The following is a 23800-nucleotide window of genomic DNA, read 5'->3' as shown; positions in this document are numbered from 1 at the left end:
GGAGTGCACTAAAATGTGAGAACCACTGCATTCGAACATTCCCAGGGAAGAACCATAGGCTAGAGCTGTAAGCAGAAATGGAGAAACAGTAATTAAAGGGGGAAAAGCAGGATATTCTACAGACAACTTGGGTGAGAAGTGATAGGAACGGTTTAGGGAGACACAGCAGAGGCAGGCACAGGGGAGTGTTCTTTATGGTAGTAGGGAATTGGTATGGCTGTAAAAATACACTGCAGAAGCCGGAGGGGCAAGAATAGAGCTGTAGCCACATGCTCACATGTTAAATCACTGTTCTCATGCAGTCATTTCTGCAATTGTGCTAAGAATTGCTGGATTTAGAACCTTTTTCCTGCAGTGGGTCCCAGAGGAAGATAATGATCCTGTTCTCAGCCATAGCTATCTCTGACCCCTAGTTATTTACTGTAGAAACCTGAGACAGGAAGATTTAAGGCTTCTCAGGTTGATCCTGTGTATCTTTTCCAGAATGTTTTCAATAACCGAAGATTCTTCTAATTCCAGGTTGAATTTCCCCCTCATTGGCAGCTTGGGAATATCTGTGTTCAGGGATAGGAAGAAAATTCCTGGAGTTTCAATGGGCTAGAGGTAAATTTGACCAGAGAAAGTTGCAGGGGTGAGAATAAGCCTATGAAAACGACAAGGCAAGAACTCAGCATGGACACTCTTCAGGAGGCTTATGGATGCTATGTTGTCATCCAGGACATTACCCTGAGAGGGGAACCCCTGGCTTTGTAACTTCCTGGCCAGTGTGAGGGCCACCAGCTTGCAATAACCTTTTCTGCGATGCTCTGGCAAGGTATAGCCATGGCACATGGTGGCAAACTGATCTGTGAGAGACCAAGAGACTGGGTTTCCCTTGTCATCGCGGACACATACACTGGGGAAGCAAGAGATGAGGTTCACGATGTACCGGAGACACTGTTCATTGCCACCCCGCGACCAAGTCCTGTTGAGAAGATCAGCATCAGCAACACTCAGGTAAGTCAGTTGTGGGGAAGAACCCATTCTAGAAGAAAACAACATGAGAAGGAACGTGAACTTGGGATTATATGAATACAAACAGCTGCTTCACTTTCTCCACTGATTCAGACTGAGAAACCATTCCAGAGATCGTGCTTAACAAATACCAAAATACTTTGAATGAATTAGAATCTGTCACTTCCCACTTATGAACATCATTTAGGGTTTCATTTCTGATAGGGCAAAATACTCATATCAAATTTAAGTCTTTCCTTTCAAATTTATGCCTATTTCTTATTGTCTTCAGTGTAGATTAGGGCAAGTATTTCATTTTTCTGTAAAACAATTCTGACTTGTTCTTAATTTTTCTTTAATGTTTATTTATTTTGAGAAAGAGACAGATAGAGTGAGAGTAGGGGCAGGTGGAGAGGGAGAGGGAAACACAGAATCAGAATCAGGCTCCAGGCCCTGAGCTATCAGCATAGAGCTTGACATGGGACTTGAACCCACGAACCGTAAGATCATGACCTGAGCTAAAGTTGGATGCCTGACCAACTGAGCCACCCAGGCACCCCAGCCAAGTTGTTCTTATAAAGTCCTAAGTCTGTTGACACCCTTCTGAAACCTGAACAACTCCAGATTCTTGGGCCCCTAATCTTTTCCTTGGTTAAAAAAATAAAGTAGTAGTATAAAACTTACATCTTTCTGCATCCATGGCCAGAAGAGAAATACAAATTGCTGAACATTCTAGGAATATATAGATGCTCAAGAAATGCTAGTTTTTCTTACCTTCCCCTGAAAGGTCTGGAAAAATGTCTAAAAGTTCATGGTATTGAGATAAAAAGATAGGAATTGGTACAATTACTAAGGACTGAGATGGGATTACTTAGTTAAGCCTATGGGGCTGGTTTTGCCTCAGAATTTGTTTTCATTCTTGAAGTTATCAATGTCATAAGACCATCCTGTATGTTCATTAAGAGACTGCTAATGCCATTCTTGATATGATCTTTATAAAGTACAAGTTTGTGTTTTCTTTTCATTAGTGGCTCTGCAGTGTTAGCTCACATTTTAGGCATACTACAGGCTCTGGAACTGGGCCAACTGTCTAACCACTAAGCTTGGGTAAAAAATAAATAAATACAAGCAATAACTGGCTTAATAGAATTCTTAATTTAATTTTTGAAGATGAACTTTATTATTTTTTTTAAGTTTATTTATTTTGTGAGAGAGAGCAAGGGAGGGGCAGAGAGAGAGAGAGAGAAAAAAAAAAAATCCCAAGCAGGCACCACACTGTTAGCACAGAGCCTGAACTCAGGGCTCAATCCCATGAATCGTGAGATCATGACCTGAGCCGAAATCAAGAGTCGGTAGCTTAACCAACTGAGCCAGCCAGATGCCCGGAAAAACAAAGGCTGAGAAGCCTAAGGCAGAGAAGTCACTGTAAATAAAAACATTGCTAAGACCAGTGTTTTAGGAATAGTTGTCTTAGTAGTTACATATATGACCGTGTATCTGAAGGGCAGGGTATCCAAATTAAGAGTATATGAAGTTTGATAATGACTTAGGTGCTAAAGACAGTATCTTCCTAATGCAGAAGGGAGCAATTGGTTTAAATTTAAATTAAATTAAATTTAATTTAATTTTAGAGATAGCGAGCATGAGCCCGTGAGCATCTGTGCACGAACACCAGGTGAAGGTGGGGAGGGAAGGGTGGAGGGAGACCGAGAGAGAGAATCTTAAGCAGGCTTCATGCCCAGCATAGCACAGAGCCAGATGTGGGGTTTGATCTTACAACCGTGAGATCATAACCTTAGCTAAAATCAAGAGTTGGACACTTAACCGACTGGGCCACCCAACTGCCTCAGAAGGGAAGCGATTTAAATCAAAATCCGATTTTAAAAGGCCTGACTGGGGATGGAGAAAATTTTTAAATAACATTTCAGGGATATGACAGTAAACAGACTGGGAAACTCTAAAACTCTAAAGGAAAAATAGCCTCGTTTCTTCAGTAAAAAGTAATGTAAGAAATAAAAAAGATGAACGGGGAACCCATATATCAAAAAAAAAAAAAAAAAAAAAAAAAAAAAACCTAAAGAGAGATTAATCAATTGCAATATATGAGCTTTATTTAGGTGCTTATTCAAAACAAACTGCTAAAAGTATTATGATAGTTTGGGAAATGTAACTACTGACTGGTTTAAGGAAATACTGACAAAATTTTAAGATATTGTAGAGCAAAGGGCTGGTGCAGTAGACCTAAGGACTCTATCTTTAGAAAAGCCTGCTTGTGGGGCGCCTGGGTGGCTCAGTCAGCTGAGGGTCTGACTCTTCATTTCGGTTCAGGTCATGATCTCATGGTTTGTGAGATTGACCCCCATGTTGGGTTCAAGACTGACAGTGCAGAGCCTACTTGGGATTCTCTCTCTCTCTCTCTCTCTCTCTCTCTCTCTCTCTCTCTCTCCCTGTCCCGCTCATGTTCTGTCAGTCTCTCTCTCAAAATTAATAAATAAACATTAAAAAAAAAAAAAAAAAAGGGAAGAGAAAGAAAAGCCTGCTTGCCAGGTTGGCCCTTGGCTGGTATCTGGCAATTTGGATTTCTGCCGGTGTCCTGCCATTCCCAGACCTGATAGGAGTTGAAACTCACTGTGCCTGTTTGTAACAGTCAGTGTGATTTATGATGAAAACCTGCCTTCCTTCTGGAAGTCTAAAAAATTGGTATGTGCTAGACAGAGGGTGCCTCCAATAGAAATCCTGTATATGTTGTGACAACTTACTGCTGGGGAAATCAAGTGTGTTTTGTGTGACTCCATTGGGGAGGATTCTGGAAAGCTTGTCCCTGGTTTCCTTTGGACTTTGCCAATGCACCTTTTTCTTTGTTGATTTTGCTTTGGAGTGTATGTATGCTGAGTCCTATGGGTCCTCCTAGCCAATTAGTGAGCCTGTGGGTGGTCCTGGGGACCCCTGACACAGAAGTGATATTAGTATAGTGTGTGTGTGTGTGTGGTTTTTTTTAAATAATCCTTATCTTTTGGAGACATATATTAAAATACTTAAGAATTAATGGTCAAATCTCTGAGATATTTCCTTCAGAATAATTAGCAGATGGGGTATGGATGAAACAAGATTAGCCATATATTGATGGGAGGTTCGTTATAGTAGTCTCTCAGCCTTTGTATGTACTTGGAAATTTTCATAACTGAAAAAAGTAAAATAAAAGTAAAGTCCAGTTGCTTTATGTGATTTAAAGTGCTCATTCTTCTTTAGGTTTTGTCTTGTTTTGCTCAAAAATTCCTTCACTATACTCCATAGAAGAAAAAGTAACATTCACTGAGGTGGATACTTTTTCAATATATCATGTTTCATTTCTTTACATAGTACATGTAAGGAAGATATTATAGGTTAATTTTCAAAAAGAAGAAATTGATTGAGGCTCAGAAAGATGAAGCAGAAAGGAAAGTAACTAGCAAATGGCACAACAAGGGCTTCCCAGTGAGAAAGACAGAATCTAGATACAAAGTAACAAATCTTTTGAAGACTGGATTCTGGAGACAGAATCAGGAATTATTTCCTGGCTCTGCAATTTACTCCTGTGTGTTACTTAAACTCTGTTCAAAAAGGGAATTCCACAGTTAAAGGGATCTAGACATAATATACATAAAACATTTAGTGCCTGGCATATAAGAGCTCCACACAAGTCAGTTATTTACCCTTATCCTTGAAACATGAAAAAAAAAAAATAATAAGCACTTTGGGCTCAGACAACAGAAGCTAGTTAGAATTATCTGCAGGAGGAGCATACAGGAATGATTTTTCTGTGTATACTGTGAAAATACAGGACTCCTGAGTCTGTTTATCACTAGGCACAAAGACTCCGGTTTGATTTTGCAAAAAATTATGAGCAGTCAAGCACAGCAGAAACAATTAAACACACACAGATCCACAGGCGCATACACACACAGACAAATCTAGACCCCGTGGCTCTAATCCAAGGTACCCAAATGTTCCTTAAAAATACCATGTATTCTAGGTACTACTATTTGTACTCCTATATAGTAAGTCCCATCCCACATGTAGAAACTTAGTTTACATACAGGGAACTGGTGTTCGGCAGAGTTGGAAGACGAGAAAAATGAACGGCCTTGAAGGAGGTTAGCTTTACATCTAACTGCTTTGAGTTGGCAACAGCTTTGGAAACATCATATAATTCACTCTGCAGCCCTGTACATGGTAAGAAATAATGAAAAATGTGGGTATTTTATTTGAAAACACAAAAAGGAAATTTGTTGCAGTATTTTTATACTAATTATCATCACCACCACCAGTTTGCCACCTTGCATTATCCTAACCACTATATACTTACATATGAATTATTACAGTTACTCCTTGCCTGATTTTCAAACATTGTGTGGGATTTTCAAATCCCCATCATATTGTTCATCACGATCATGGTCTCCCATTAATATTTCTGATGAGAATATCCCTTAGGAATTTGGAATTGCTTGTGGGATTTTCTTGATTTTTCTGACTTTCCAGACTGATCTTTACACTCTTTAAGGTAAGAGAAATTTTGTAACTATGAAATTCTACAATCTAATATACAGCTAGAAGTATAAAAGAGCTCAAATTGATTTGGCATGTCATTCTGACTTAAAGACTCTTCCAGCCTCTTGTCCTAGATTCCTGTTACAGAAATATCAGCGTATAGGGGCGCCTGGGCAGTTCAGTCAGTTGAGTGTCTGACTTTTGATTTCAACTCAGGTCATGATCTCACAGTTGGGGAGAGGGAGCCACATGTTGGGCTTTGCACTGACAGTGTGGAGCCTGCTTGGGATTCCCTCCCTCCCTTTCTCTCTGCTCCTTCCCCACTCATGCTAGCTCTCTTTCTCTCTCTCTCAAAATAAATAAGTAAACTTAAAAAAATATATCCTCAATAACAAATCCCCTCCCCCAAAAGGAGTATCAAGGTATAAACTATACTCCTAAGGTATAAACGTAGGAGTATCAAGGTATAAACTTACTTGTATCCTACACATTTATCACAGCTATACTATATTATCTATAAATCTTTATTTAGTACTTGTCATATGTAAAGCCCTATGCTGGGCACTGTGTCACAGTGAGACAAGAATGGTACTGTCTCTGTTCATCAATGACGAAGCTCATTGCATGGAATGTTAGCTTCTGTTTACTGAGAACTGACTTGCTCTCCTTTTCCAAAATCCTATTGGCTCTCTCCTTTCCAGTCTGGGTCTTCATTAGTCGGATCCCCTCGAAATTGACTTTCCCACTTCCACCCATATCTAATGGCTTTTTCCCTCCTTCCAGTAAGTCACTTCTTGAAGAATACATAAATGCAGGAATGGAAAGCCATATTGAACACAGTCTGGTATCAGAGCCTTGGCTTCTCCCTCAGGGAGTTAAGTCTAAGAAAAGATAAGCAGGTCTTCAAGTTAATGCTATTAAAAATTATAGATGCTGTGGCTAGAATCCCATAGAATAGCCCCAAATTACATCTAAGTAATTCAAAAGACTATGAGGAAAAAAAAACAGCTTGTGCTAACCAAGGGTATGGTAGTTCAAACAGAATTTCTTTTTCCTAAATTAGACTGAACTAATTCTTTATGAAATTTAGACTAACATTTCTTTGAAAAACCTTTTTAAATTATAAGATGCAGCAGAGAAAACTATATAACAAATGCTTAGCTTAATGATTATTTTAAGTACTATTAATGCCACAAAGAAATTTACTTACCCCCTTCTATTTAATACTCTCCCAATCACAATTCCCTCACTCTCCTCTAATAATAACCATTATCATTTTTATGACAATCGCATCCTTGTTGTAAGTTTTACTATGCAAATGTGAGTCCTTAAACACTCTTAGATTTTGTCCACTTTTTGTCTGGTAAATAATTTACAGATTTTCTTTCAGTGCCTAGCTCCCCTACACCCACCTTTAAAAATTATTTCAATTTATTTAAAGAATCCAGTTTGCTGGGTAGAATTTCCATAGTTTGGATTCTGCTGATTATCCTTCCATGGTATTGTTGACCATGTCCTTCTGTCCATTGTATAGACTACCATTTTAACAAATGATTTTCTCCTTTCCCACAGAAGGAACTTTCACTAATTGTCCTGCCTTCATCCATCCTACCTCCTTCGAAAGGCAGGAGTTGTTCATTGGGTAAGACAGAACTCAGGCCATTTAACCACAGTTGATTGGAGTATAGTAACAGTGGGCAGGCTTCTGCAACTTTTAGCTCATGTCAACAAACTCTCTCATGTGCATGCAGCTAGTAGTGAACAAAAGGGCCTGGTCTGTCTGTCTGCTATATACTTCTTTATTCCTGGCCTTTGCAAGGCCAACACAAGGAATTTGGCTCTTTCTAGTAGGTTAGTGGGTTAACCGTCATTTAATATTGTTTATGGATGGCTCTTAGATTAAAAATGACAAAGGCATTCCTGGGCAGAGTGTGCTGTTGCTCTGAACACCCACCACTAAGGTAGCTATGCTGCCTAATGTTTAATCTATCCAGGCAGCCCAACAGTGGCTCTGTGGCATAAGATAAAAGATTGACCATTTCTATGGCAGTAGATAGGCTTCTGAAGTTGTTCATGATTTGGGGATGTTATGGAAGCAGCACTTTTTTAGATGCTTTGATTAAAAATAGATGAAGAGTGGATCCTGAGAAACGTAACAGAAACCCGTGGGGGAGGGGAAGGAAAAAAAAAAAAAAAGAGGTTAGTGTGGGAGAGAGCCAAAGCATAAGAGACTGTTAAAAACTGAGAACAAATGGAGGGTTGATGGGGGGTGGGAGGGAGGGGAGGGTGGGTGATGGGTATTGAGGAGGGCACCTTTTGGGATGAGCACTGGGTGTTGTATGGAAACCAATTTGACAATATATTTCATGAAAAAAATATATAGATGAAAAAAAAATAGATAAAGATACTGATGACTTCTCAGAAGCTATTCAATATTCTAAAGAGAGGGGCACCTGGTTGGCTCAGTTGGTGAAGCGTCTGACTTCAGCTCAGGTCATGATCTCACAGTTGATTCGAGCCCCGCGTTGGGCTCTGTGCTGACATCTCAGAACCTGGAGCCTGCTTCAGATTCTGTATCTCCCTCTGTCTCTGCCCATCCCCTGCTCATGCTCTATCTCTCTCAAAAATAAACATTGAAAAAAATCAATATTCCAAAGAGATTATAGTTCTTACCATAGAAGTCTACAGCCAAGAGGCCACATCAGAAGCTAAAGGTGATGCCTGCACTGATTACATACTAAATGAGGGGCCTTTACCACTCCAGTTATTTTAGGTACTATTAACTTACATCTGTCCCCATCAAACTTCAGGAAAGATGGTTGTGTCAATTTAAATGACCATAACTGACTCATGATTAACAGCTCAGCCTTCTGGAAAAAAATACTGGCAAAAAAATAAAAAAAAAAAAAACATCCTTCTGGATGTTCTCTTCCTAATGATGGGTTCAGGTGATTTGAGGATAGTAGACCTATAGCACCATAATGTATACAGTTACTGCCATGATTTTTCACACCAAGGAAGAGATACTCATTTTCACATTAAAGTAATAATGATGAGAAAATTTTCCTAGGTTGGCTAAGTGAGTGGTAGAACCATGTCTCACTTCTAACCAGCATAATTGGGGTAAGTCTGTAAAGCTGGGAGACAGTTTAGAACTTCTACTATGCGGTCATTTTGAGCACTTCCAAATGGATTTCACAAAACACCCCAAGTCTTTAGGTTATGAATATGCATTAGTCATTGCTTGTAGGTTGAAGGGAGTAGTTAAGATGGCAGAGTAGTAGGGAGGCCCTGGGCTTGCCTTGTCCCTCAAACACAGCTAGATCAACATCAAACCATTGTGGACACCTAGGAAGTCATTGTTTGCAGGTAGATAGAAACTTTTCCTGTGAGAGGGCTTCAGCTATTTGTTGATGAAAAAAAATTACCAGACTTTAAATTTCTAACATGGGGGACCCCGCCTTCCTGTCACATGATCAAGAAACTCATTTTCAATGGAATAGTTAGAAATAGTAACTTTGTTGATTGTATCACCCACCAGTCAGTATGAAAAGTTGAAAAAATGATATACTGAAGCTGAAACTGTCCATCTACACTATTAGAAAACTCTTTTTTTTAAATGTTTATTTATTTTTTAGAGAGAGAGTGAGCAGGGAAGGGACAGAGAGAGAATCCCAAGCAGGCTCCATGCTGTTAGCACAGAGCCCGACACGGGGCCTGAACTCATGAACGTTGAGGTGACGCCCTCAGCCAAAGCCAAGATTTGGGTGCTTATCTGACTGAGCCACCCAGGTGCCCCCATCACACTGTTGGAAACTCTGAATGTATTTTTGTCTTGGCTAAAAGTTCTTCCACTAGCATTGATAACTATGCAGTTGTCTCCTCAGAGCTCAAATATACTCTTATTTTAATCATGTCAGGATAACCTATGCAGATCAGTTAACTATCTCTTTCTAGAATCATTTGCTTCAGAAAGAAGAGAAGACCTACCTATTGGCTTATACTTAAGTTAGGGTCATTTTAAAAGATTATGACAGGAAATGATTAAGGGTAATAAATAAAAATATGCTGATATTCATTGACATCCATATTAAAGTAACATTGAGGGAAAAAAAAAGTCACCTAAAAGCAGCCTCATTTAAATGGCCTCCACATACCCCAATGCCAAGCCTCATTAGGAGTAAAACATGAGTTCTTTTTTTTTTTTTCACAAAACTGTAGTACATAAATTGTAACTATATAAAATGTATATATGTGTATATATATGAATTTGTGTACTTAATATAGGTCATATCTATCTAACATACATGACAAAAATGAGAACAAAAAAGACTGCTTAGACTCACACCTATCTCACCTTGTATTTGAAAAACTTGATCCCAGTTGATAACATCATGTTCTTCCAACAGCCGTCGATAAGCCCTGATATCCTTGTAGAACACAGCATAGGCATTAGTATAATGGTCCAGGTTATCCATCTCAGCCTAGGATGGAAGACATAATCATAAAAACATAAATATATCCTCTAGGTAACCCAAATCCTAGATAGATTAGATACCATTAGCTGCATATGTCTAGATAATTCCCATTACCAGAGTTAGCCATCTATAAACAATGGCTAGATGGGAATGTGGCTAATATACTGTAGAAAGGGAAGAAACAGAAATTTTGGAACTTTTGCTTGATAATTCTTCTGGTATTTGGGAATTGTTAAGATATTTCACATTTTTCTGGGATATTATTTATTTACAAAAATGAAATGCATATAATTTAATGGAGCCACCTACAAGAATCAAATGGAACTCTCAGAACTTTCCTAGTGTGGTCAGAGCAGCACACCTTTGATCACGTGAGCTTCTCTTTGGTCTTGAGGCAGAACAGGGCAGATGTCATCCTTTTCAACCTTCTTAGATATTTATCCACATGACCCAGAGTCATCGGTCACAAGGAATCATCTAACCAGTGGAAGAACTAGTATGCACAAGTATGTATGCTTCATGCTTCTAGAGATTATGAAACACTAAAGAAGCACTTAACACATTTAGAGTAGTGGTTTTCTATGTCTGATACTCCAAAGCCAGTAAAATTAGAAACTAATGGTGACATGTGTAGCGTGTTAAGCTAACATACATGGCTATGATAGTTATAATATCCCCTTTACCTAATCTTTTCTTTCTAGTTGATGTCAACTCGTATATGTTTTGGCGTTTCAAAACTGTACCTCTTTCTGTCGCCGGGTGATAACAGCTTTGAAGTCTGGCCATGAATCCACTACCACTTCCTTTTGAAAGGGATTCCCACGATTTATGTTCATCACAGCTCCATAAACCTGAGCCAGAGAACCCAGAGAGACAAGCCAATCACATTACTAACTATTCCAGTTACATGTTACAATTTTCACTTCTTCTGCTGTATAACTGAGGCCATGAGAAGGGAAATTATAAACATGTACACACACATATATATACAACACGCACACATACAAACTTTTCTCTTGTTATTTCATCACTGTACATGAAAACTGATAGTCTGTGAAAGCCTATGAAAACACTCCCCAAACTTAGGTTTTTACCATACAGCAGTGAGAAGTACCAAAACAACGGGGAGTTGATGGGTGCTTGGCACATAGGCCATAATAAATACTTACAGAATGCATCAGAATCTGATGTATGGATTTAGGGATTATATATCTTTTAAAAGTTCCACAGATAATTTTGATCCTCAGGTACTTCTGCTGCTTATTATACTCTCTGAAAATAACCTGTTAAATGCAATGACTCCTTCAACCCTGAATTACAATTAAACATCACTGAGGGTAACCCCCTCTCCGAATAAAAGACCCCTGCATTTCAGATTTGATGGAGCAAGGCTCTATAAGCATTCCCGGAGGGTCATAACTATGTCTCATTCATTATTATATCCATGGAGTCTGATACAGTGGATCAACTACTTGTTGACTAAACGGTACTGAATATTCGAATTCCCTTCTGCGGCCTTTCATATTTAGTCTCCACTAAGAATCAAAGATGCCTGCCCTACAAAACAACTTCCATATGTTATGTGTGTTTACAGAGAAGAGAAAGTTGTGGAGACTGAGGAGAGTGAGCTATAGGCTAGTGCTCCTAGCAGCATCTTCATAACAGATAAAAACTGGAAATAATTGGATTGTCCACCAACAGTGGGAAAAATGAATACATGTTGGCACATTTATACTTTGGATTACAAAAAAGAAACTTAATGTTGAGCAAAAGAAGGTAGACACCAAAAGATACTTACTGTGATCCAATTTACATTATATTCAAAAACAGACAAAACCAAATTATCGCTTTAGAAGTCAAGATAGCGGTTACTCTTGGGGAACAGGGAAAGGCAGTGTTTGGAAAAGAGCTTTGCAGGGTAAGGAGAAGTCATGCCTGAAGTAATGTTCTTTCTTGACTGGAGTGCAGGTTATATTGACACTTGTTCTATGGAAATTCATTGAGCTACATAATTATGTACATTTTCTAGTATGTGTTATACTTCAGTGAAAACCAATTTAAATTCTAAGGGCATTGGAACCTACATTTTACCTCTTTCATCACATCTTTATTCAAATCACTCACCTCAATGACAACAACATTATTCAACTGTCTTCTGTCTTACCCAGCCTGGGACCTCACTCAAGTCTTCTCATAGACCATCTCTTTCCAAATTTAGTCTGGCTAATACTAATGTGCAACATGGATCACAGTGAAAATCTGAGAAGTAAAGCCACCTGGAAGGGTCATGCTTGTTTCCTTAATCATTAAATTCTGGGGCTGCTGATCCTACATATATATAGGCATAAGCTTATTAAAATGTCTATTCCCATGAAGACACCATACATCTTTATTCAAAAATGGAACTTAGATGTGCTTGGAATGCTTAGAAGAATAGAAGGGAAAAAACCTTTCCAATATTCAGATTGTGAAAGAAAAAAGGCAACCAACATGACTTGTTTGTAAGAGATTTGCAACCAACTGCAAGATTTCGCATTGGTTGAAAACTAAGAAACAAACTCTTCTAACAGCTGTTCTGTTTAAAGGGTGAGTGTTGAGAGGAGAGGGAAGTAGCTAGGGGAAGTAAGGATGCTGGAGGAATTAACAGTTGGAGTTTGTGGAGAAAATTTGGAGGAATATTTAATCACTGAAATACTATGATGAAGTAGGTGGGGGGATGGGTAAAATAGGTGATGGCACCAGGCCAATAAGGACGGCATTTGTGATGAGCACCGGGTTTTGTATGGAAGTGTGGAATCACTAAATTGTACACCTGAAACTAATATTACACTGTATATTCACTAACTGGAATGTAAACAAAAGCTTAACAAAAAGAAAAAAAAAATGAGATTATAGAATACAGAGCCATGGCCTCCAAAAAATGGAGGAACTGTGTACAATAAGACTATTTTTTATCTTTTTTATTCTTTAAAGGCCGCGTGTAACTGAAGGGGTATTTTGAAAGTATGGTCACAGAACCCAAGTCAGGCATTACATAACAATGAAATAATTGAAGTAAGATAAAGAGTGTCAAAGAAAAAGAGACTTTAGTGTATAGAAAACGAGTAATTGAGAGTGCCAAGCTAAGCAGCTATGAAAGAGAAGATTATACAAGGAAGACGTTGATTTGTGCCTACATGCTTCATTTCTTTAAGTCTTACTTCAAATGGTGTTATGAGAGGCAAACATTAAAAACAAACAAACAAACAAACAAACACCACACAGTTTAGGATCTGATAACTTGGATTTAAATCTGAACTCTAGCACTTAGATATAGGGAAGGCATTTAGTAACATCATCTGTAAAATCATAATGTAAACACCTGCCTATTCAGAGTATTAATATTCTAGAGGGATTAATAAATTTTTATAAAGCTCAAATGAGATAGTGTGAAAGATATTTTGAAAATGATTATATACCATTCAGACCAACTCAACTAATCCGAATTCAGAGGTCTTTAAAAAATAAGATTTGAAAAGGTGGGGATTAAGAAGTAATTATTTTATAATGCTGCCAGTGACCAACCAACAAAAGTTTATTGAGTAACTATTTTGGGCAGAGCCCCATGGCAAGCACTGTATGAACGAGGAGTCCAAAAAAAAAAAAAAAAAAAAAAGACAACATGTGCACTTGGGCATCTGGTAGCTAAGTCGCTGTGGGAGAAGCAGTAGATATGAAATCAAAGGAACTAAGAACCGAGATTTAACTTGATTCTTTCCTTGCTTTAACCTTTTTGGACTCCAACTTTTGGAGTCCAACTTAATTTAAGTTTGGACTCCAACTTAAATCATTTTTAAAATGGATTAATAGACATCTTACAAAGCTGGTGGAAGGATAAAATAAATTGAAACTATCTGTATGCTAAAGTACTGTCCAAATATAATATTTATAATGTAGGGGCCCATTATTTGTCTTGATGATCATAACATCTTAGATGACCCTGTGAAGGTCACCAAAACCTTTTTAGTTCTCTCCGATGAAAGAGTTGGCCAAACATTTATTCACTTTTGTGTCTGCATTCAGAATGGGAAATTTTGAGTCAGATTGTCCATTTGGTACTCTTTTAGTCATAAGATTTCAAATTATCCCTCAGATTTTCTCTACCATGCACAGTTTAAGCATGACTGGTAGGGCAAGATGACTAAATTTAATCAACCCAGTACGGTGCTCCAGATCACTTTTGTTAAAAGTCTAGTGTAAATAAGGATTATCCAGCATGTGTGCTAAAAATACAGCTCCCTAGTCTCCATCCTTAGAAATCCTGATTCATTATATCTCTTCTGGGTTATTAGCATGCCACTCATATTTGCAGTTAAATGCTCTACCACTGAACTATAACCCCCGCCACTCACATTTGAAAACCACTATTGTAGGGCTATCTCCTTGGTCAAGAAACTCAGCCCTCACAGACGATTTCTTTGCATTCTGCATTTTTTTTCTCCAAGTGCTTAAAGTATTTTTAATCTCACATTTATTTGTAATCTTTGATTAATGTCATCTTCCACAGTAGCTCTGAGTTATCAGCAGGCCCTCATGGACTTTGAGAAGACTTCAACAGATAGAGGCTTAATGACCAATAAAGCCACTGAAAAGAAACTTCAAAAATAAAGATCTTGAAGTAATCGGAAAAACTTTATAATGACCCCTGAACCTCAGCTTCATCGTGAACCTAGATTATGTTCTTATGAGCAATACCACTTAATCCATACCCTTGTGCCATTAAAAAAAAAGTTCAGTTCAAAACTCGAGTTTGCTTTAGAAATAATCTAGTCCAGTACCCCCTAAATTTTCCTAGACATCATCTAAAGTGGCTGTCAAGAATATAATTACCTGGGCCGTATCTACAATGCACGGGATCAGTCTCTGGCAGGAGGGGACTGGGAAACAGTATATTTAATAAGGGCTCTAAGAAAGTCTTGGCATCAGAAAAATTTGGGAAACAGCTATAAGTCTGACATTATTTCACAGATAAATAAAATAAAGAAATAAAATCAAACTCTTAAATGTGTCATACCTTGAGTGACTCAGGAAAGTGACTCTTCAGCATTTTTTCCAGTATCAGTAATTTGGTAGAACAGTTTAGCACCGACATCTTCTCCAGGGCTCTAGCAATTATTCCACACCTAATTAAAAACTTGAAAGTATAGTTTTAATTTTTGCTTATTACCATCTGAAGCTCCTGAGGAATATCCTTGAAATCCTCTTTTCACCGGGTGTAGTTCGGAATGCTGTGGCTCCCTTTGAAGAGGGAAGGAAACGATGGCAGTGGAATGGGTTCCCACTCAGGGAACACGTGGGAATAGAGAATGTTAATGACCTAATCCTGGAAAGAGGTGAGTATCTACAGTGGGTTAAGTCTTGCTATTATACACATTCTGTGTACACTCAACTCTTCCTTTAAGACACCATAGCAGTTGTGATTTCACATTTGTTTGTGTTTTAATTAAGTCTGTCTCAAGTAGACTGTGAAGGAAGGCAGTGTGGGGGCACCTGGGTGGCTCAATTGGTTGAGCGTCCAACTTTGGCTCAGGTCATGGTCTCATGGGTCATGAGTTGGGAGCACAGAGCCTCCTCTGTCTCCCTCTCTCTCTCTTTCCCCCTTCCTAGCTTGCTCTGTCTCTATCAAAAATAAATACACATTAAAAAAAAAAAAAAAAAAAAGGAAGGAAGGGTTCATGTCTGCTTTGTGCTCCATTGTACCCCCATCACCTACAGGGCCTGGCATATAGTAAAGGGCATTCTAGGTAGTTGCTGAATGATAGGAAGCTCAGAGTAAGAGTCTTAGGGTTAAGTAGGGAAACTTCTTTTTACAATGTGGGGCAAAGACCAGAGAAAGACTTGAGTGGGTCAAGTGTCAGGTGGTTATGAGGAACAGCTTGCATAGAAACATCTAGATTGAAGATGAAGAATCACATGTGAGCAAAGGCTGAGGCTCATTTTATTAGTATTATTTTTATTTAAAAAATTTTTTTAATGTTTATTTTTGAGAGAGGGAGAGAGAGTGACTGAGCAAGCACAAGTGGGGGAAGGGCAGAGAGAGGAGACACAGAATCAGAAGTAGGCTCCAGGCTCTGAGCTGTCAGCACAGAGCCTGAGGCGGGGCTCGAACCCACCAACTGTGAGATCGTGACCTGAGCCAAGTCAGACACTTAACCGACTGAACCACCCAGGTGCCCCAGTGAGGCTCATTTTAGTGAGATAAAATTAAGGAATGAAAAAAGGGTCTTAATATAATGTATGTAATCCAACCATTCATATACAATTATATTTTCTAGATTTGGGGGCTCCATATCACGTGATTTTTGCGTGCAAGAAAACTTTTTTTTCTCAACATCCCAATCAGGTCTTGACTGAATTAAAAAATATACATATTTTCTGTTTTTCTATATTCAATGTAGTAGAGTTTATCCACTTACTCTTAGCAGTCAGGCACTGGGATGGCAAAGATAATTCAGCTAGACAGGAGAACCTGGTGCTTCTGGGTTGTGGTGGACTGTTCCTGCACAACACATTTCCAGATAGAGAAAGCTACTACTTGATTTCCTTATGTGGCAGCTCTGTGTGACTATAAGATACTCAGAGTTTGATTATGATTTACTTAAAATCTACCATAAAACTCTACATATAGTTTATGTGAGTCTGAACTAGAATCATATTTCTTGTGACCAGGCCCCGTGGGCTCCAGTTAGCTGAGTGGCACACCTGAGGTATTTGTATTCTCTGTGGGAGTCAGAAGAGGTACTGAGGGCCAGTACCAGAAAATCAGGCTTCTGGACCATAGCTTAGTACTCATAGCCTGGGTCAATATTAGAAGCTTTGCAGAAATAGTTTCCAGAGCTCAGGTTGAGCAAAAGAAGGAGAAGTTGAGCCATCCTCTCTTCACCCTTGTATCTGCTTGACTTTTCATTCACTCATGCTATCTCTGAGTAAAATTTTAACTTCTTAATAGATCTTCAAGTTAAATATATCACTTTACTGTAATGCAATATTTTTTGAGAAAAGGTGAAATAACATATTTCATAGAGAAACTGATCATGTAGCTCTCATTACATTTGATGTCTAGAGATGTTTTTGTGTCCTGATACATAGCAAAGTAGCTAGTGCAAAGAGTAGGAATTCCAAGTACTTGTTGCTGATTTGCTGATTTATTGTCTGGTTTATTCCCCAAAGCATCTAAAACCCTTATACACATAAGTAAAATACATGAAGAAAAATTAACTTTAAATGAACATTCAGGCAAGGGGAAAATAGAGGTATAAAAGTAATATGGGATCAAGAGTGAGGCCAGTAGGCAAAGCATATGGAGTACAGTTCTCCATATAGAGTTGATCCTCTTTATTTGTGGATTCCATATTTATGAGTTTACCTACTTGCTAAAATTTATCTGTGAACCCCAAAATCAATATTGCCAGTGCTTTCACAGTCATTTTTGGTTATGCCCAGAATGGTGAAAAATTTGAATTTCCAATGCCCACATTGTCAGCTGAAGTTGCAGAAACTGACTTTCTGTTCCAACTCTCATACTCTAAACATGTCCTTTATGTGATCTCTTTGTTCCACATTCTTTTGCAGGTTGTGCTTTTTGTTTTGGGAGTTCACTGTTTAAAATGGCCCCAAGCAGAGTACAGTAAGACCTTGGTTTGTGAGCATAATTCATTCTGGAGACATGCTTGTAATCCAAAGCACTTGTATATCAAAGTGAATTTCCCCATAAGAAAGAATAGAAACTCAGATGATTCATTCCACAACCCCAAAATATTCATACAAAAATGATTACAATACTGTAATATAATACAAAACAATAAAGAAGATACAAAATATAAAGAAAAATAAATACATTAACATCCACTTACTTTGCAAACATTTGTGGCTGGTGTGAAGGAGATAAGAGAGTGGAGGGTTATTGTGTACGACAACTTTCACTATCACTAACAGATGTTGACTACAATACAGTATTAATAAACTTGTCATATACTGTATTTAATGTAACTGGCAATAAGGCAGCAGAGGAAAGGGTCTATATCTGACCTAGAATGAAGCAAAGAATTCATAAGCTTCTTATATGGAAAAGTAAAGGACTGTCCATAGGTGCTTTGAAGTAACAAAAAGTATACTAGTACCAGTTGGAGGCACCTTCCAATGTTCTGAAAAATCACTGATTTCTGCCAAACACCACGGCCAGAGACCGAGCATCCAAGCCATGGGAGACGATCACACACAACCCCACAGTGAGCAAGAAAGAGAAGAACCATTGGCTCAGTGGTGATCATGTGACATTTGGGATCCTGTACTACTTGTGTTGCAAGACATCGCTTGTTTATCAACTTAAAATTTATTACAAATGTTTGCTTGTCTTGTGGAATGCTCACAGAACAAGTTACTCACAATCCAAGGTTCTACTGTACTTAGGTGCTGTGTTCCTGAGTGCAAAAAGACTGTGATGTGTCTTACCAAGAAAATACATGCTTTACATATGCTTTCTTCAGGCATGAATTCTAATGTTCTTGATTGTGAGTTCAATGGTAATAAATCAACAATACATATTAATGTCTTTAAACAGAAATACATAAAAACCACGTTATGTGTTGGTCTGCTGATGAAAATATTGTGACCAGAGGCTTTCAGGAACCTAATCTTTTATTTTCCCTGGAAGCGATGGTTCAGAACTCACTAAGACAGTGTTCCCTGTGTTTATTAAACATAGCTACCACAAATAATGAGAATCAAGTGTACTCGCAGTAGGTGATTTGTACTGTAAGCTTTCGAGCAGCTAACACAAGAGAAACAAATGTGAGTAGTTATGTGATTCAGTTTGTCCATAAAATTATCCATATGCTCTTTACCATAGCATTTGCTTGACTTTTCACTTGTAATATCTCGAAATGAATTTCTCTAAGTTCTACATTATCAAAACCCTCCTTGATCCGGCTTCAATATACCTTTATAGGCTAAGGAACTCTTTCAATCCACAAATTTTGCAGGGTGACAAATACTGGTGATATTAAAATCAGAGAGACATTTCTCCTTTGGGTACACACAGAGAGGGTACTATATTTGTTAATGAAGAAAGAGATTTTTTTAAAGCACTTGTGATCCAATGGTAGTAATTATTTTTCAGACGATAGGTTTTCTGTTTAGAGATTCCTCTCTTATCTGTTTCTCTAGTAGTGCCCCATCAGTGCAAGTAATTTAATATTTTGCAATGCTTGTTTTCCACATATCAAAATTTACAACAGTAAAACAAAAACAAAAACACCAAAAAACAAAAACATCTTTTCCTGTAAACTTGATTATGATTTATTCCTCCTATATAATGCTGAATTTCACCTTCCCCCTCTATTTCTCCCATTTCTTCTTTCAATTATAATTAATGATTTGGAAACTTATAATTTTAACGAACAGATGCTTACCTGCTATGGAGAGTTCAGTTTGCATCAGGGTAGTGGTTTCTTTTCCGTAATTGGTGAGTTTATTCTTCAAGCCTACTTCCCTAATTAGTCCTTAGTGGAAAAAGGAGGTAGTGGAAAAAAAGTGTCCACACCTGTAGAAGGGGAGGAGCTTATGGTGTCAGGTGAAAATCATCACACATACAGCATGAGTATTTTTACTCCGTCTCTTTTTTCTATCACATTTAGACTTACAGTGTAGAAACCAGTGGATACTTATCTTGATTTAGAGATGGACATTTTCTAGACACAAAATCTATCTATCTGTTAAGATCCTGTGAAACAGAATAAAAAGGAATGGGACCCAGGTGAAGGGGGTACAGTAAGTAAATGACAGAGAGGCACTGACCCCTTATATATTTTTATCCGTTTTGAAGAAAATGATTTTGCTTCCCTAAACTTCCAAGGCTGACAAAGGGGTAGTCTCTAAAAAGGATACTTGTGGAATTGAGAGTTCTTTTGGAAATTTTGATACTTTTACCCTATTCTTTTACATGAAAAGTCAGAGTTTACTCCCGTCTCTCAAATGGCTGCAATTTCAAGCGCCATATAAAACTTACACGGGCATGTCTTCCCACAGCACAATTCCTGAGCTTTGGGATAATAAATAGTACGAATGTCTCAGTGGTATATGAAGAATGTTTCAATCTGAATGTGGTCCCATGGGAAGATACTGGTTACCAACTTATGTCTCATAAAGTCAAGATTAAATGAGGGGAAAATCAGGGCATTCTTTACTTAAAGATGCTTATTTAAGTAACACAATGGTTAGCTGGTACTTGAAAATGACTGGAGAAGTTGTATTAGATGACAGTTACTGGATGTCAAAATCAGACTGTTTTTGATCTGGCTATATTGATAACTTTTTTTCTTTTAAGATATTGACTGATGGTAATATATCTGTTCATGGCTGTAAGGATACTATATAAGTCTAATCTCTTCTAAATATTATCTGAGGAAAATCAATTTTAAAAAAGGAACAGATACTGTTATTTGTCTAACGGAAACTGTTTTAGATGTGATGTACAATGTCAGGAAAAAAAAAACCTTAAAAAGGATCAAGTGATTTATAGCCTCTGAGAGACATATAAATGTCTTCCCAGATTTACACCTCATCCTGTTCTCAAGTGTATCTGAAATAGAAACTTCTATTCTTTTTTCAAAGAAAAAATAAAATAAAATAAAAAACTAAGCAGAATAGGTGTTTTTTGTTTTTGTTTTTGTTTTTTGCCATAAGTAAAAATATCCACAGCATATTACCTTTCCAGGAAAACTACATTGGTTGAAGGTAATTAAATTTGAAATGTGTCCATCAAGGTAAAGTGAATTGTTAACCTGAGACTAAAAGGAAAAAGAAGGGAGGAGGAAGCTTGCTTACTAATATAAGATAAATTTAAAGAGATTTTCTTCTGCAAACCCACATTCATACATATTATCATTATAACACATAGTATCATTATACCTAGGAAAATAGAGGGATTTTTACGCTGTTGTAAACAGGATGCGCTCATCAGCCTCAGGAGCCTCTTCTATTTGTAGCTTATCAGAAAATCCCTAAGTCAAAATTACTATTTTTCACTTCTTAGTTCTATCACTTACTATTTGAGCAAGAGTATTTGAGGCAGGTATTTAGCCTCCCTGAGCCCCAGATTTTTCATTGCAGGATGGGCTAATAGTTGCCATTATAGGGTTTAATCCCTAGTGTTATTAGGATTAAACATTGGTATAAATGCACGTATACATCCAATTGGTTTAGAAGAGTGCCTGGCACACAGGACACATCAATAAACGCCATTTTTGTCATTGCTATTATCGTTATATAGCCCTGTTTCCCCATTTGAAAAACCTACCTTAATTTTAAGGTCTTCTTTAGGGCTGGAAATGGGATGAAATTGACTAAGGCACATTTACTTCTATTAAAAAATGAAATTGTTGGCCGGGTCGCAGCAGCTCGGGAGGCGGCAGGAGCGACAGCGGCCAGGCAGCCCAGCTTCGCGAAGGCTCTGGGCGTGCGGCGGCCCACAGGCACCTGCACGCACGGGCCGCGCCACCAGGATGCCCAGGAGGAAGGTCAATTCCCCCGAGGGGGCGGGAAAGGAGGAGCCCAAGAGGAGGTCGGCATGGTTGTCAGTTGCAAAACCTAGGGCTGCAAGAGTTGAAGCCAAAAAAGGCGGGAAAGGATAAATCTTGAGACAAAAAAGTGCAAAGAGGAAAAGGGGAGCAAAGGGAAAACAGGTTAAAGTGGCTCAGCAAGAAACAAAATGACTTACCTGCAGAAAACGGAGAAACTAAAAATGAGAGTCCAGCCTCTGATGAGGGAGGAGAGAAAAAAGCCAAGTCTGATTATCAGATCCCATGTCTTATCAGTGGCCACTGTCTCCCTTCCTGTACAGATCACAGGAATACTTTTATCAACTATTTTGTAAATCCAAGTTTTTTAGTAGCTCTAGAAACTACTAATATATATATATATATATATATATATATATATATATATTTTTTTTTTTTTAAGTATTTTTTTAAGTATTAAGAAGGAGGGAATCCCAACTTAGCCCATTTTTTAAGTGTAAATGCTTTTTTTTTTTTTTTTTTTTTTTAGCAGTGAAGTCATTTGCTGGTTGTTTATTTTTTGGTACAACCAGGAAATAGTGGGATATTGAATATGGGAGGCTCTGATTGTCTTGGGTTTCAGCTTAACATTCCATAGATGGGGTAGTTTTTATATACTACAAAAACAAGCATCCTAAATGGCAATTTGGAGTCAGTCATGCATTTAATATGTCTTGAACATTTTAAATTATACTTCTATTACCATGTTGTTTTTGGTAGAATTGTTTCCTAAAGAAAGCCACTCCTTGATCTTGGCTCTCCCCGTCAGGATTTTGTGAATTCCGTAACATTCTTGGTCATAGTAGTCCAGTTTCCTAGTAACTTTGTTAATGTGCTGTGCAAGATTAAAAATTTGAGTATGTAGTATATCAAATTGTGAATTAATGGGACTTAACAATGTAACAGCATATCAATATTTGAAGATATTGGTACTTGATATACTGTTAAGGAAAGTTTGGCTCCAAATTTTAAGCTGGAGGGTCACTGGCATAACTTAGAAAAGAATCACAAGTACATGATTTTTTAGATTTTCGGTACATACATTCAGAAGTGTATACAAGTTGAATTGTCGGTACTGATCCTCAGAACAAGCAATAAAAACTGAAATATGAAAGAAAAAAATGAAATTATCTATAGTAGTTTTATTGAATTTTGAAAATGTCATCTCTTCATCTTCCTCTTTGTCCAATTTTAGCAGCTATCAACCCATCTTTGGATATAGTTGCTACACAATTTTATAGCCTTGATAACAGCAGGTCACTTTAATGAGAGCAAACATCTAAGTCAAGATAAAGTGGTTGTATGTTGGTCTACTAGCAATGAAATACATTCAATGGCAGCAACTCTTAAGAAAAGCTGGTTAGAATACAAAAATGGCTCAAGTTACTTTGTACATGATGAAGCCCAAATGGGAAATTTGAACTTCTCTCTGCTCTTTTCCTTCTCTCCTCTCCCTTCCTCAAAGTTGAGTATTTCTTGACAATGAGTGAAACATGAGAGGATTTAGAAGACTTTTGTTTGAAAACTAAGCCAACCTGAACGATTCACATACTAATTTTGACAGGTGCACCTGCATTTATCTTTTGGTTGAGAATGCCAGGAAATTCTATCCAACCAAATAAAGAAAGTAAATCCTATAATTTTAGGTTCCAGTGCAGGTGAGCCATATTTAAACAAAACTTGTTTGTTAAACATATGCCCAACTGAAAGTTGAGGAAGATAGAAGGGCTCCTATAAGATAGGAATTTTAAATGACAGTGCACTAAGTTCTGCCACATATCTGTATAGGCTACCCATTCACCTTCCAAATCATAGTTTACCTTGCTTCTTTTATGCTATATATGAACACTATCTGCCATTCCAAAATATGTATGTTTTAGCCTTGAAAGTTTGTGGCAAGTGGCACTCTCCACTTGTGGAGAGGAAGTGTTCCATAGCTGTCATGGTCTGTGCATATGAAAACTTACCTGAGTGAGGATACTACATAGGACAGTCATCTGAATTATTGGGACCCCACACAGTTAAATTTTACTTTTATTTGGGTCTGTGATTAACTCTTGAATTCGTCACAAAGGGTGTACCAAAATTTAGTCTTCGAAGAAAATATTGTGTATGTTTTCGATTGCCTGCCACGTGCCAGAAGATACTGTAGACCTCTCAAAATTAGATCACATACTTTTCAAAGCTGTAAGAGGGTAATATGACCAG

The 23800-nt window shown here is 37.8% G+C and overlaps 1 protein-coding gene and 1 pseudogene across 1 annotated transcript; one reads left to right on the top strand and one right to left on the bottom strand.

Moving 5' to 3' along the window:
• Window positions 1-532: 532 nt before the first annotated feature.
• Window positions 533-15129, bottom strand: GLYATL3 (glycine-N-acyltransferase like 3). Its single transcript, XM_042939015.1, has 5 exons — window positions 15052-15129; window positions 10742-10849; window positions 9878-10004; window positions 5070-5196; window positions 533-1024 (listed from the first exon to the last, which is right to left on the bottom strand). Exons 1-5 carry the CDS (start codon window positions 15127-15129, stop codon window positions 598-600), a joined length of 867 nt encoding a protein of 288 aa, XP_042794949.1. The 3' UTR covers window positions 533-597.
• Window positions 15130-21538: 6409 nt separating this feature from the next.
• LOC122220684 lies at window positions 21539-22858 on the top strand (annotated as a pseudogene).
• The last annotated feature ends 942 nt before the right edge of the window (window positions 22859-23800 follow it).

This window comes from Panthera leo, chromosome B2, assembly GCF_018350215.1.
Source record: "Panthera leo isolate Ple1 chromosome B2, P.leo_Ple1_pat1.1, whole genome shotgun sequence".
In the NCBI taxonomy this organism is placed as follows: Eukaryota; Metazoa; Chordata; class Mammalia; order Carnivora; family Felidae; genus Panthera; species Panthera leo.
This window is presented reverse-complemented; position numbering and strand designations above follow the sequence as displayed.

Bases quoted from the DNA above. Each gene is read 5' to 3' on its own strand.
- GLYATL3 (XM_042939015.1), bottom strand. From the start codon at position 15,129: ATGTCGGTGCTAAACTGTTCTACCAAATTACTGATACTGGAAAAAATG. The intron at 10,850-15,051 runs GTATGACACATT...TCTCTGGCTCAG, and splicing joins ACTTTCCTGAGTCACTCAAG to GTTTATGGAGCTGTGATGAA. The intron at 1,025-5,069 runs GTATGTAAACTA...GTTTTCTTCTAG, and splicing joins CTGCCGAACACCAGTTCCCT to AATGGGTTCTTCCCCACAAC.